The sequence below is a fragment of the Balearica regulorum genome, chromosome 7 (assembly GCF_011004875.1).
Source record: "Balearica regulorum gibbericeps isolate bBalReg1 chromosome 7, bBalReg1.pri, whole genome shotgun sequence".
NCBI classification, from domain to species: Eukaryota; Metazoa; Chordata; class Aves; order Gruiformes; family Gruidae; genus Balearica; species Balearica regulorum.
In genome coordinates, this window is record NC_046190.1 from 5,259,746 (window position 1) to 5,275,808 (window position 16,063).

A 16,063-nucleotide genomic window follows, 5' to 3' on the forward strand; every position below is an offset into this window, starting at 1 on the left:
TTTTTTTTCAATGGAGTATCTGTTCTAAATAATTATATTGCCTCCTACATACACTGATGTCTTCTGAAGATGTTAGAATTTACAGACTTTATGGGGTTTTTCTGTTATGACAGTAGGGGATACCATTACATTTTCCTTTCAAGATCTTATCTCTAAACATATTAACTATATTATTGAAGAAATCTAAATCCAGCATCAATAGACATCACTGCAATTTACAGCAATTAAAACAAAAAAGGGAGGGAAGGTTGGCTCTACACACCCTTGCCAACGCAATGGCTCAAGGGAACTGAGTATGGTTTCTCCAAGACATGCTGCATCTGCACAGGAACTGAACTGGCTGGATAACAGATGATTCAAGCTGGACCAATAACCCCCCCCCCGCAGCAAGCAGAAAACAGCTGGGAAGTTCTTAAGGCCTCCTACTCACCAAGTAATTAAGAAGGGTATTCTGAAACAGATCATATTTCAAATAAATACTTTGCCTTTATTTATCACCTGCCTGTAAAATACACATTGAGCTCCATGTCTCCTTCACCTCGCATTTCTAAAAATCAGTCTCTACTCTTTCAGTGATGTTCAACTTTTTTTACTCCTTTGATGTTTAATCTGTTGTCTAAATGATCCTGACCCTTCCCAGATATTTAACTACACATTTAATCATTTAGACTACTTCCATTACCATCAAGGGACCTGGACATGTATAAATTTAGATTTAAGGACTTGGAGGATTAGGGGGGTTACTGAACCCTAAATCAAAACAGAAGTAGTCTGAAGGGATGCACATCTTCTGCTTGGCAAATCTGACTTTAACATAGCTTTTCTCCAAGCTCACCCCACTTCAAAATTCTTTTCTTTGCTCAGGAAACCCGGCCCCAAAAGGAAAAAAGCATTAGTATAAACTTTCAAAACAGGCCAGAGATTCTAGATGCAGTGGAAGGCCCACCTACAGATTAACCTAAACCAATTTCCAAGGAGTGGGTAACATAGTAACTGGTAAAAACCAGGATACTTTATCACAGAATCCCAGACCGGTTTGGGTTGGAAGGGACCTCAAAGCCCATCTAGTTCCAGCCCCCTGCCATGGGCAGGGACACCCTCCACTAGCCCAGGTTGCCCAAAGCCCCATCCAACCTGGCCTTGGACACTGCCAGGGAGCCAGGGGCAGCCACAGCTTCTCTGGGCACCCTGTGCCAGGGCCTCAGCACCCTCACAGGGAAGGATTTCTTCAAGGCATTCTTGAGCTGTGCACCTATAATGGAGGTATAAATTGGCTTAATACCCCATCCCGTAGTTCATTCCTTCTGGAAAACTTATAAAGGTGCTTTTTTCATCCGATACCTTTTCCAAAGCATGCAGATTTATTTACGTGCCTATACTTGAGGGGATAATAAAGCTATATACTGCGCGTTCACACAGCAATGAAACAAGGCAGTATTTAGTATGCTCTGATTATTTGTACATGTATTGGGTCTGGCTGAGATGGAGTTAATTGTCCCCACAGCAGCCCTCACAGTGCCGTGGTGCTGTGTGTTGGTAGCTAGCAAGGTGCTGATAACCCACCAGTGTTTTGGCTACTCCTGAGCAGTGCCAGCACACATCCAGGCTGTCTCTCCAACATTTCTTTCCCCCCTCAGCAGCGGGCTGGGGGTTTGCAAGATCTTGGGAGGAGACACAGCCAGGACAGCTGACCCAAACTGACCAAAGGGATATTCCATACCATATGACGTCATGCTCAGCAATAAGACACAGAGATAGAGGGAGGAACGGGGCAGGGGCATTCGGGTTTTTTTATAATGTGTGTCTTCCAGAGTAAGGAGTAGGCGTACTGAAGCCCTACCTCCCAGGAAGCGGCTGGACGTCGCCTGCTGATGGAAAGTAGAGAATAATCTTTTGCTTTTTGCTCTGCTTCCGCACGCGGCCTTTTGCTACATTAAACTGCCTTTATCTTGACCCACAAGCTTGGGGTTGGTTTTTTTCCATCTTAATTTTCTCCCCTCCCTGCCTTGCTGAGGAGGGGAGTGATAGAGCGGCTTGGTGGGCACCTGGCGTCCGGCCGAGGTTAAACCACCACAGTACAGATTCCCAAGTTAGTGCTAATTTTGTTTCAGAAGTTAAATCATTACTAAATTTTGGCAAAAAGGGAAAATACTACGTGTTTAAATTGGAAATCAAGATCTAGCTCTTTTGTCACCAGCAGTTTGAAAGCCTGTATCAATAAGTCACCCTTAGGGACAAAAATCCACTAATATAAACTAACCCAAATGCTCATCACTTTGTATTTTTCACCTGCAGTTTTATTTCAAGTATCCTAGGAGTTACACAATGTCTGTAAAGTACAAAGTAAAAAACAAAGGCATCAGTCATTGCTATATACTGCTGGAAATACACAAGTTATGGTTTTAATATCTAACAAGCCTGGTCCTGTGTATCCTCTATCCAACTTTGTTACGATTCCACCAGCAAATGAACAGATTGTTTCAATAAAACTCATTGCCAAATCCCAGACAGAATAAGATGCTCGATGGAAACTTATCTTTCAGTCTCCAGACATCAAGAAAATAATTAACCAACTGCTTGTTAAACAGTCAGTTGGAAGAGCATCAGAATAGGCAACACAGTAAGGAGAAAAGCATTTATCTTTCAGAGGAACGTTTTCACAACCAGCAATGCCCTACTATTAAATTATAATTACCCACGGTGCCTATCAGTGCCACAGCCATAGATAAACCCAACCAAGGCTGTGGTTTAATTCTGATAAGGATTTAATGGCGATACCCAGTTTCCCCATCGTGTTTGCAGCACGGCAGACAAGCAGCAACATCCCAAGGCACCGCAGCCGAGCAGTTCATAATCTCAGACCACAGCCCTGACTCCAAGGGACCTCCCCAGTACAGCGGGGAAGAGGCAGCCACGATTAGCTGTGCTGGGAAGCACGCAGTATATGCAACACAAACAGCCCCATATGGGTATTGTTTGGATAGAGGGAGCACCCTGGCCCTTCCTTCTCTCGCCAGATGCTATTAAGCTTACGTAGCACGTGTTTTCAAGATGATGTTGGTCAAGAAGAGCATCTCTTTTTGGCACTGCTTTTCCTTACTTTAAAAAAAAAAACCCAACAAAACAACACAAAAAGTGGCTTTTGTTTGTATCCCAGTGCACTGAAAACAGATACTTTCTAGAGAAAGAGGATACTTATCAGCAAATGAAACATAGACAAGAAAAGAAAGCGAAATCTTTTTTTCTTCATTAATAGAAAAAAAAAAAAAGGATTAGTCATGTACAAAGTTAAAGATTTATACAATATTCCTGAGTTATAAAAACACTCACAAAGCCAAAATCACATTTGGCAGCAGAAAGAAAAAACATGAACAATCTCTGACTAATACAATTACTTTTGATTGTGCTGAGATTTCAAGCCTGTGCCTATACTAGCTAGGCTTCGCTTCAAAGTCTAACACTGTATGGATTGGCTGTGGGTCATCCACGTGATTCAGCACGCCTTCTGGAAAGAGTTTGGCTAACCTCTCCTTTGCTAGGAATGAAAATCAATTGCAAAAATCGCCTTGCTCTGCACATATTATGAAACATAGCTTTGGAAAAATGTGTTCTTTATGCAGTATGTTTCTAGAACAGATACAGCCTTATGTAAAAATACATAGGTAGTTATCTTGAGATAGTGTAACTAAGGCATTTGATTCGTCATATTCTGTTAACCAAGAGAATTAATTTTTCCCTGTTATATAGCCTCCTGCCACAGGGAGGGGAAGGGAGGACCACCCGCACGGGTACCTATCACACTCAGAGAACAAGAAGGATGCTGAGCACAGTTGAAAAAGAGCTCTGAGGTCTTGGAGCCCACGTGGTAAATGAAAGTCAGTGGGGTTTGCATACTACTCAAAATGCTATTCCTTATGATTTTGCAGTGCGGTGCAGAGCGCACTAACAGCATTGCAAGTAAATACTCTCATTAGTGCCTCTACAAGTAAGGGCCATGAAGAATTGGTTATGATGAATATATGCATGGTAGTGGCTTTAAATTTGGGGGTTTCTCTCTAAAAAAGCTTAAAAATAACACTGCCACATTCAGAACCAAACTTGCCATTATGAAAAAACCCCAAGAATTTATTTAAATTGTAGAGGTGGTTTTGAAGTGAAATCAGTATAAAGCAAATCAAAATCCCTGGGCATCAAGTGATCGAACGGGAAGTATGTCCTTCTGCAGTCCCCAAGAGGAGCGCTGGAAATGCAGGGCAAGCACTTGTAGCAGTGGTTGTAACCAGAATCGTTCTCACAACACCCTGCCTGTGCCCTCGCACCCTTCCACTGGTAAGCTCTTGCCTGGGATCTTAAGGCAGTCCTTGTAAACCAAGTTTAAGCGCTTGGGTCTAGGGCCCTTAACAACTATATTTAGTAAGCGGGCACTCTTCAATTTTTACGTAACGTCTGATGGTCATCAGGATGACGTAACTACTGTTATAACACATGATTCTCTTTGGTTAACTATAGATTTGCCACAACAGTTCATTAAAACCCCAGACAAACGAGCATGCCTCGCAGCACAATGAACAGGGAGCCAGAAACACCCAGCACCTAAACCCAGCTTTCCCAGTGACTCACTGTGTGACCTTGGACAACACATAATGTCTTTTTCTTTCCCTCCTCCCTCTGTTTTTCATTTGATTAAGCCTCGTTTTTCATTTGATGAAGCCTCGGGGCTCTGCTGGGATCCGTGTTTACTCAATAAAACAAATCTGCAAGCAGGCATTCTGCAAGTACACAGAAATAGGACTAAACATGCAAAACCATAAGTGGCACATGACTCACTGTTTACACCCAGCCAGAGAAGGAGCCATTAATTAATGTTAATATTTTAAGCCTTTCTCATCCCAAAGGGCTTCAGACATTTTTATATATGGATTTGACTCAAACCCTGGATAAACATAACTCCCACGTAACGGAGAGCTTCACATCACCACAAGAAACGGCATCACCCAACGATAAGATGCAGCTGTCCCACGGATGGGAGGCAGCAACTCGGCATGGGAGACTAGGACAAGTATAGAAGAGCATCATCAGCCAGGAGCTGGATATTCACCTGATATATATTAGCAACTCGAGTCAGGTAAAATAAGAGGAGTCTTGACAAATCAGCTCTGAAACTAAAAGAAGAGGCAGCACGTCACCTCCACCAGGCCACAGAGAAATAAACCCCAAAACAGATGGCCATAAGCACTAGGCGTTTTGGTTGGAATTTTTTCATCCACAAAATAAGTGAATCCTTTCTCTGCTCTGTAATCGCCTTCGTTCGTGAAAGGAAGACCATAAATTTGCAGGAAGCAGTTCAATAAACTGATGAAGAGGAGACAAATGTTCCGAGTTCACTTTGTGTTAAATAGTGACAGATTTCCTTCATGCTTTTTGGTTTTAGGTGGAAATGAAACAGATGCTTGTATGGTACGCTAATTCAGCTGTAAGGAACTCTGGCAAAACATGTAACTTCCCTGGGAATTGCATTTCTGTTCTCATTAACAAAACTATTTAACTTTCAGAATACGTTACGGCAAAATAAAAACACAGGCCATGAGCATATAAAAATGTAGAGTATCATCTACAATCTAGCAACTTCCTGACAAAATGCCAAAGAAAATGAAAAACCCAAGCTGAATGCATTACAAGCCTCCAAAAGTATTTCATCTATAGTTAGAAAAACAAAACCGAGTCTCCTCATCTAAATATGGAGCATGGGAAGCTTGCAGGAAAAAAAAAGAAAAAAAGGACCAAGTGTTGTTTTGCTATGTCACCAGGATTTCAATTACCTGGTAAAATATTTCTGCTCGCCTTTAAAAGAAAATAAAATACCCTGGGTCTGGCAGACCCACACCGGAGATGTGTGAGCATTTCGCTGTGCGGGGAGCTGGACCGGCACATCATACCTGCAGCGAGGGCTACTAGGAGCTGAAGATGGCAAGAAACCGCTGCTGCCTGAACTGAGGAGTGAACAGGAGTTAACATGCAAGCTTTATACAAACTATTTAATTTCTACGGGTCCTGAAGATTTCTGGATCCAATACGTGGGCTTTCTCCGGCTCTTGAGAGGAAGCAACGTAACATCCAGCGACAGATTTCAAAGTAAAATAGCATTTTAGAATAGCCACTTACATCTGGTATTCAAGTAGTTTGGTTTTTCAAAACGCGGGCTATTAAAATATTGATACATAAAAAGTTTGCTTTCCTGCTGCCTCCAGTTTGTACACACGGCGGGGGGAAAGGCAAATCCCCTCTGACCGCAGAGATACAGACGCTGCGCTGCCTCACGAAACCACCGAAGCAATGAGGGCAGAAGGTCTTGTTGATTTTAAAGTGTCAAACAAAGCGGTTATTAGTAAAATGCAGGAAAAAACTCAAGCCAAAGGGCTGAAATACCACCGCAAATTAGAGATCGGTCACAAACCCGCTCCTGCTGTACTGTGTAGATGTCAAACCCTGCCTGGGATATAGAAGGCAGTGGTAACTGGTCACATCGAGGAACAAAAATCTTCAGATCCTGGCATGTTTTCCATGACATAGGTGCTCTTTCAGAGTTGGTAGCAAGTGTCTCATGGCCGTTCTCTAAGCGTGTAGGAAGAAGATACACCTCAAAATAAAGCCATTTACCGTGCTCCCCTCTTCTGTACTCACTGCCAAACCACAGGCACCTGCCAGAGATCATTTCTGCAGGGCAGAGTCCAGTTTCCAGGGGTGAAAGGGGTCTCCAGGCAAAAGGCACCTCCACTTCCCACTACTTTTGGCTTCCAGGTCTGATTTGGGTGAGCACAGGGCTCTTTTATAACTCTACCCTCCATTAACCCTGACATTGCCCATTACACTACCCTTAAAACTTTCTTTCCTCCTCCGGGTGCTTACAGCTTTCAGCAGCTGTATCACACGCTCTCATTTAACACGGCACTTATTTGTCTTGAGATGAATTTCAAAGTGTCCGCTAGCTTTGGAGTGTTGTGCAATATTTTTGACGGGTTTCACGCTCACTGCAGTATCACACGTGCCACGCAGGATGGATTATTTCACCAGCCTCTGCCTACACTGCCAGTGTCTAAATTTTTCTATTATAAGTTTTGCATGTTCACATCCAAATTGTCTGCAACTGTTTCTTTCTAGTATTGCCATCTCCTCAAAGCTGTTTGCGTTTTGGAAGGACAGTTATATTGCATTCGCGTTTACCACGCTTGACTCCAATCTTACTTCCTACTTTCAACACTTCAGCAAGCTGCTGTGTCTCACTAGGGACACAAGAAATACAGTCTCTCCCTTTTAGACTGTAAAAATAAGTGTATTTTAGGATGAGACCAACTCTGAGATTGCTGTTCCTCATTGACTGCAATATGTTTTTCCGTGGAGAAGAATTTAATCAGGGAAACGGTTCATCCTTACTGGTGGTCAGAGTTTACCACCCTTTCATTTCCCATTGCACTCAGCAAAGCCAAATTAGTTCTAGTAATGTCTTTGGCCAGATGTTCACAGCTTAAAGAAAAACAGCGTGCAGGCTGCTGAAAAACCTTAACAGTTTTAGGAATACCAGCTGACAGCCTAAACTCATACTTCAAACCCAGCTCTGTTCCTAACCACAGAAGCATTCTTCATCCTTCAGATCCTGCCTTAACATGCCACACAAAAACAGAAGAAAAAAAACATTTCTGCATCTTTGATGTCCCCTTCAAATAATTTATTCAAAAGGAAGAACTTCACCTCTTACTTCAGGAAAATTCTTAGGGATGGTTTTCATGCCATATCCAGATTTTTAAAGGGTTATTTGTACTGTCACATTGACTTCTTTAGTCATCAAATACATTTCAACCTCCAACAAATTATCACCTCTGTGATTTTACAGTCTTTTATCAATCTGAATGATTGCAAGGCATTTCAGTACAAAAAGGAAAGCTCAAACACTGAACCTGAATGGATATATAAAAATGTCTCATGAAAGTTCAGTCTGAAAATCAATTTCTCAGCTGACCACATCTCCAGTTTAATTTTTTGTGAACATTAATTCTAATTCTAGTTCTCCAAGTACAAAGCATCATCTGTCCTGCATTCAGAGGTGCCTCAGGCCTCACCTTGGATAGGGACTTCCCAGTGCCATGTCACTAGAGATAGCTGGAAAACTGGCCTTCCATCCCAAACCAAGTGACACAAGAAGTTTTCCCCAAATCTTCTCAAAATTATCCTGAGATGCAATAGGCAGGGGTCGGGGGGGGAAACAACGCATAAGGTAGTGGTGTGTACAACTGATAGGACGCTTATCAAGGGTATGTCAGACCTAAGTTTATATCCATATTCTACCTAATTTAGAGCAGAGATGTGGAATTTGATCTCCTGATACCCAAACGGATGTGCTAAGCTGACATTACACGAGGAAGACAGCGGGGCCTGCTCACCTTCTGCAAGAGCTCAGCCTCCAGGCACTAGGACATTGCCCAAAGTTTCATTAAAACTAACCCTTTTTCTCATAGGCAACCGAATATTAATGGATCTTTCCTTCCCCTCTCCACCCCCAAAAAGAAAAATGTAGCTGATTTGGCTCTAGATAGCTCTAAGACAGAAAAGTTTCCTGCCTTAAAGAATTTGCAAATATATACACATTAACTACGTTGCAATGCTCATAGTCTGAAGCAGGTGCTACGTTGGCCAGCTTCAGAAATCAATACATCAAGCCAAAGACACATCTTTGTACCTTGGAGTTAATAAGTTGTATACAGGTAATTATGAATTTTTAAATAATTGTTCTTAAAATGGTAAAAGCTGCTGCACGTTAGATCAAAAATCCTATATTCTTTCCTGCTCCATGGCAGAACAATGTAAGAGGATAAAAGCCTGGAATGATAAATACTTGCAAAGGACCAGCTGATGTGCCACTTGCAAAACAGGGTCACAGCTACATTCAAAAATTAAATTGATGGAAGATGACGATGACTATCATTTAATTACACAGCAGTAATTTTCAAAAAAGAAGAGTATCTGCCATCTTGCGAGTCTAGAATTGCCAGTTCCAGTCCTGTTTAGCAGAGGTTTCCACTACAGGCATCTCATCTGGCTGCATTCTCTCTTTCCAAGCTCCTTCCAGTCTTCCAGGTTCTCCCTTCCCGCAAGCAGCTTACCAGGGAAATATTGGAGTCATTTCTTTAGGCTCCAAAACCAACATAAAACTCTATGTCTGCTTCTTAAGCCCTCAAAACAATCTGTCACATCAGTGCGATGTCTCCTCTCCTTGACTCACCAGATTCTCTTCTCTGAAGCTCACTTTCCTATTGCTTGAAGTCCCCTCCTTCTCACCACCATTTTCTACTTGCCCCATCACGTTGTGCTTCCAATTTTAAAATCACTTTTCCAGCTGCCCTTCACCCCCGCCATATCCTACTCAGCCTAATGCTGCCAGTTCTCATCCCGGGGATCTTTCCCTTTGCTTTGCTACTGCAGATCTGCTTTTGCTCATTTTAATATAAAAATGAGAAAGTAAATGATTGGTAGATGTGTAAATAGGCTACCTCAGAAAAATAGAGGAAACACCAACATGGCAAAAAAAACATTCTTGGTATTGCTAAGTTTTTTTTGCCGTGCTGCTGTTAGGAAGCTTTCAAAAAAGCAAAAAAGAAAAAGCTTTTAAATGACAAAGGTGGCAAGGGAGCAGCAGGAGCACTTTGCATTTAGGATCATCCAAGAGTTCTGCATTAGATGTCTGATTTAGTCATGAACTCTGGCACAAACACTTTCAACCTCGCTGGGGAATGGGTCTGAACTAAAACAACACTGCAAGGTCTACACATTTTTGAGTCATGTGTTTCAAATGAACCGTTCTTGCCTGTTAAATTTGGAGGTCATTAACTAACAGTCCAAACAAGGGAAACCAATATGAGCAGCACCCCAAGCAATCACATGCATTTAATTGCATTTACATTACACAGAAGTATTTCGACACAATATTCCACTTGCGCTATGCCGTCGACACATGCAGAACAGTATGAGAGCTTCTCTCCTGTTGCAGGAGGCAGAATAATGCTGACAGCTGTAAGTTTGACATGGAGGAAGACTGTGGATGAGAAGCTGCATTCCCATTTGAAAACCACTTGCAGTGTAAGAGCATCTTTCCAAGCTGGCTTTAATCTGCATGTTCAAAACGCTTCCTAAGATATTTTCCATTTTACTACCTACATCAGTGCGGTACAGCCCCTCAGAAGGAAAACACATCCTCTAAAAGCAATTTGTGACTTCAGCATAGGCACCCAAGAAAGACTAATACATCCCTCTACCAACCACAGGGGAACAACTCCCATTTCTTCTCAGTGGGAGAGAGTTATATTAGCCAACGTGTGTGTGCAAACCAGCCAGTAAATGACGTTGGTTTTTATTTTGAGGATGCATACAAATGTGCTACGTACTTCCTTGCACAAGTGATAATCACTGAGGTGATAAAATTAACCACTACCAACCACAAACCTGGCTTTTAAAAATGTGTATCTGCCTAGCTCAAAGATTATCTGTAACTCAGACCACTAAACTACTAGCCCTTCCTTCAACCATGAAAATTAGGAATAGCTTTTGGAAAGGAGGACACTAAATTAAGAGAAATAAAATGTGTCTTGCTTTAACAACTCACCTGAGAATCTATTTTAATTAGTGCAATATCAGCTTTTTCATCAACATCTTTAATTTTAGCTTCATACGTTTCACCATTCTTCAGTTCCACCTTCACCCGGTTTTTGTTGGTGACGACGTGGGCGTTTGTCACTATCAGTCCGTCTTCTGAGACGATGAACCCTGAACCACTGGCAACAGGAATCTCCCTCTTCGAATAAGGCAGTCTAAAAGACATGGGAAATAAACGTTTATCGCCGCAAAAACTTGAAAGATCACAAATCATTTCAAATAATATACAGCCAAAAAGTGTTTGGTGGTTTTTAATGTTTTATGATTTCTGCTGTTATTTACTATCATTAACAAGATAATGCGCGTGCATTAGGTTAACTTTTTATTGGTGCCAGAACTCTTAAATTATCTTTAATTCTCAAGCACAACAAATATTTATCATCTTAAAAACCTCTCTGTTATTACATAGCATCAATCAACATTTCTGGCACGCTGGCAGCTGTTTTCAAGAATACAAAATCAAAACTGGGCATCTTGTTTACTTGCGAAATAATTCAATGTGAACCACAGCAGGAGCTATCTTCTCCACCACATCTGCAATAAAGTTGTATTTGTGCCGCAGGCTATTAGGATGTTCTTGGCCTGAAATAGAAACAGAAAACATGTCATGAGTTCTTCAAGTGACAGGAGAAGGGTCATTGCAAAACACCTGAATTAAAAAAAGCTCCAAGTGGATCTCTTTCCCCTCCTTAAAAGTCATCTGCAGCACAACCTTTGCCCCTAGATTTCCCTTCTGGCTCTTTGCATGGAAGAGGCAGTGTGCTTTATCACTAGGACAAGAGGATCCATGAAACCTTCTTGTTTGAAGCCCACGTAATCGGGTCGTAGGGCAGCAGAGCTCGGGCAGCCCCCGGTGCAGCACGTCCCACCGCCCGCAGCTCCCGGGGTGAGGCACTGGAGGAGCGCGGGGTTTAGTCCCCGTCCGCGCTGCCCTGCTCTTCCTTCCCGAAAGGGTTTTGTACTCTGATGTCTCCAGTCCTGCTCTCACCTCTTGTCTTTTCTGGATGGTCTATTTAGCTTGTATGGTCTTCTCAGATTAAACAAACGGGCTCTGTTCCTCTGCCAAAATACGCCTGCTTAGTGGTTTTTGAAGTCTCATGCTGCTGCATTTGTAAAATGCCGAGGACAACAAGGTCCTAACCCCACTGCAAGCCTACAGCAGCTGCTGTGAAAGTTGAACTCGGGCATGAGGTTTGCGCTGCCTCTCCCACCGGTGTCCCTACACGGCTCGAACCACCAGCCTCTGCCGGGCACTTAAACGAGGATGCATATTACATAGGCGCTACACAACCCTACTCAATGCGTTCTTTCCACTGATGCCACCTGTGGTCCATCTTCAACTCCACAGAGTGGATCCCACATGTACCCTGGAGTCACTGAACCACCATCAAGGCTACAAAATAGATAGGGCACGAATACAATGGGACCGCAAAGCTCTGCATTCCTGGGCCATGCTGTAACACAAAAGCTCCTGGTCACTGAACATTCAAGAGAGGTCTGTGGGATTTTCAAAAGCAACTGGATACCACACTCCTATTGTGGCCATGAGAAAACCTGTCTGCACCATCAGATATCTGAAAATCTCTAGAAAAAACTCACAATTCTGACACAGCTTCCCCTTCTCAAGTTGTTCAGGGGCAAAATGTTGTTTTTTTTTAAACTGGGACCAACTAAGCAATTGGAACACCCTTTGTTTTCATTATTCTTCCCATTTTATCTGATGCATCCATCTCGTGTTAGAAAGGCACAAGCCAATCCTGCAATTGACTTTCAGATGAGTGTTAACGTGCTGTGCTGCTCCCATCCATCCATCCATCCTTGCCATTTGGCTTCTAAATCCATCCAGAGATTAAAGCAGTAAGCAGCTTGTGGATGCTGTAAGTGCCTGTGACGGTGTAGCAGGACGATTTATTTGCAGAATTGTAGGAGGAGACACAGGACTACCCTATAAAACCATCTCAATACCTGAATGACCTTCATTATCTCAAAACCAGACTGGAAATACACGCAAATTTTTAAGTACATACTGGAGGCAAAAACCCATGGCAGGAGATTCAGAGGAATGGTTTGGGAACAAAACATTGCTGCTTTTAATACTAACCAGATAGTGCTTTGATTCAGGGGTGAACTACGGGTTTCAGGTGAATTACCAATGCCAACTAGCACACACTGCCCTCATGAGTGGGGTGGACGCTCAACCCAAACACTATCTGATCACTCAGGAACGTGTTTTTTCCCATTTATACCCTGTGGGCTTTTAAATGCAATCAGTCATGAACAGCAGCCACAGCAGTAACCACATAATCCGTTACGCAGTTTCAAATCACAGTTTGGAGACGTTAATCTGCTTTATGAAGCAGAAACGTTGATCAGGAAACTTGTGACCTCAACCCAGTGTTTTCCTCAAAAGCAATAAGCTATTATCCTTGGACTTTTATGCCAGAAAGGCGTAAGGGCTTGCTAACTGACAAACATCAATTTACCAAAGGATTTATGTTCTCTTCATTAGAAATATCCTGTATCAAATGAACCGCGTCATCGCTATAAAGCTGAAAACTATAATGGGAGTGTTTTGGGAAATGGGTAGGAGAACGAGAACCGCAGCTTGGAAGGATTCACTCACATTAAATAGGAGCTTTGACAGATTATCAAGGTGGATTATTGTGATGTTGGGATAAAACACCACGGGGCACTACTGTATCCATCAATATGCTTTTTCATCACTGCTTATAAAATGATTTCATCTCCATTACAATGCTGTAGACATTGAAAGGTGACATCCTGCCCTTGAAAAAGAGAGCTCCCACGGATGAGGGAACTGCACAGGAAACACACAGCTTTTTTTATGCCTTCAATCTTTTTTGCATTTAGCTATTCAAGAGAAAGGATGCCTAAGCAGTACATGGTGAGACTACTAATCATCTCAGAGAGCTGCCTTCGCTTTGAGTCGGAGGCTATTAATGCCAAGATTTCAGAAGTGACGGTATTTTGCATATAATCCGCCTCCTTGCACGGTCCCAAACTAAGCTGCACAGTTAAAAGGTCAAAATTTCACACTCTGAAAAAGTTAGGTAAGAAATACTGATTCATGGCACACTGACCTAAAAAGTTTACAACAGTTTGCCACGCCTGTCTATTGCTTATGTATTAGGAATTCTTGCATTGTGTAACACGGTTTTGCAACAGCTCTTGAACAACTGCCCATTTAAATGGAAAACATACCTTTTTAAAGCAAATAAACAAAAGCCAAAGTACTACTCAGATTAATTCATTGATGAACGCTAACAAAAAATTTCTTATCAACTGGTCTTTACCATCATATGACAACATAAAATCTGAAGGCTATACTAAAAGTATTCATATATTGAAAATTTCTTTTATAACTGAGAAAAAGTATCACCGGGAGAAAAAAAAAAAAAAAAAAAAAAGACCACCAAAATGAACACATGCGCAGGCATACCATTTACCCATCGTGTACATATTTAATGCTAACCATAGCTAATTGCTCTTTGGGATTACTGAGCAATGCACATGGGAGCTGACAAGTGCACTTATCTTTCCTACAAGCAAAATGTAAAATTTTATTTTAGATTTGAATCGCCAGTAGGCACAGGCTACTACGTGGAAGCCTAAATGGCCATCAAAAAAGCCAATCATACAAACCTAATAGGAGAAGATGCTCATTCCTCAACCACTCCACAGTAGTTTCCAGCCATCACCAGCCACTGTAGAAGACAGCAGTGAAATTCAGAACTTCTCGGGAGATACTTTCCTATTCTAACACATGTATTTCCCAGCTGTACTGATAGTTCAGGGCCCTAGTAGAAAATACAGTTTTCAGAGTGGACTGCATATCATGCAACATTCTCCAAGTTTTCAGGTTTAAAGAGCTGGAGACTCTACAGAGGTTTAGTGAACTGCACTTGACTATTAAGCAACAAGAAAGCAATAGCTTTAACTTTCAGTTGACGATACACTTTTGTCTGTTGTCATTTGACTATTGTATTCTCCTACATACGTCTAACCACAATGTCCATCCTGACTTATTGGTACCTCACAAGCAGGTGGGTAGCTCTTTAATTCCGGACTTAAATTGGTCCTCAAAATGCAGATTTCTCCATTAAAAACTGCTTATTTGGTATAACCAGTGTTGAATTCATGAGAATAAAGTTTCCCCAATTTTCTGGCCTTTTTCTTTAAGCCACACCCTTCCAGAGTTTCGTTCCTAGTACAGTCTTTTCAGTATTTGTGTTTCGTTTTGTGTTTGGAGTTGGGTTTTGTGGTTTGGGGTTTTTTTAAAAAAACATTGAAAGGTGGGCTTGAATAAAGCTCTAATTCCTAAACACCTTTAGGCTTTGATGTTCAGATCTCTGCAGACTGTCCCTCTTTCTATTTATACGTTGTGATTGTGTTTTGAAATGTTTTTACTGAACTATTGCACAATGCCCTAAATGCCCATGAGCACGGTTAAGAAACTTTTATTAATGACGTTACAAATATGATTGTTGGAAATTCAATTAATGATCAAAAACTGACTTAAAAAAACATAAATAGGTTACAGCATGAAAATTTCCCAAGGCAATTAATTCTTCAAGGACTTCAAAAGTGTTCTGGCTGTCAGCCCTTGAATGAAAAGGAAAATCTCTGCCAACAGACATTAATAGGGCTAATATAAGTAAACAAATTACTAGGAGGCAAGACAGAATACCAAGCCATGGAAAAAAAGCACACTCGGCTGTAAACAACTGAAATAATTTGGTTTCATAAAGATGACCCAAAAAGCATATTAAGATCTAGGTTCTGATTAGCTCATTACTCGAAGTGGCATTGATGCTTTAATGCTCACAACTCATCCGTGCTGCTTTTGGTGATATTTTGAGCCAAACTGAAAGGATGCTTTGGAGATAGAAATCTCAGGAAGTAATCTCTCCCCTGCAGTCGTGAGAACTGCATCTGCTGTTCTGGAAGGTCTTCTCTCAGCATAGGTCCACCTCTCATGAGAGCAGCTCTTCACACAAAGCTTTAGGCACACCTCAGAAATGGATCTTTTTCCCATCCAGCTTTCATGTGTTTTCCTCCTTTCAAACAAGGAGGTTCTGCTCTCATCCAGCAGGACCAGCTCAGCTCGCTGCCCGTTCTGTTCCGCATCCGCTGCAGCCAGCCTGTGCTAAGGCATCCTCAACACTCCCACGACTCCTTTCCACTGTCTGAAGTTAGAACAATTATCTCATCCAACGGGACTTTTTACCCTAGATACGGGGAGGGGGGGGGAAAGGCACACCCCAGCAAACACCAGCAAGTCTCTTCCTCCCACCCTCACTTGATGTGACCACACCAAGTGTCCCAAGTCACAAGCTCAGAT

At 42.0% G+C, this 16,063-nt stretch overlaps 1 protein-coding gene across 1 annotated transcript in view; it reads right to left on the reverse strand.

Moving 5' to 3' along the window:
* HTRA1 (HtrA serine peptidase 1) overlaps positions 1 to 16,063 on the reverse strand; it is a 35,542-nt gene that overhangs the window by 7,263 nt on the left and 12,216 nt on the right. The window contains exons 2-3 of the mRNA XM_075757702.1: positions 11,184 to 11,283; positions 10,652 to 10,856 (exon numbers count right to left, since the gene is read on the reverse strand). Coding sequence (XP_075613817.1) covers positions 10,652 to 10,856; positions 11,184 to 11,283 — 305 coding nt within the window. The remainder of the gene's footprint in view (positions 1 to 10,651; positions 10,857 to 11,183; positions 11,284 to 16,063) is intronic.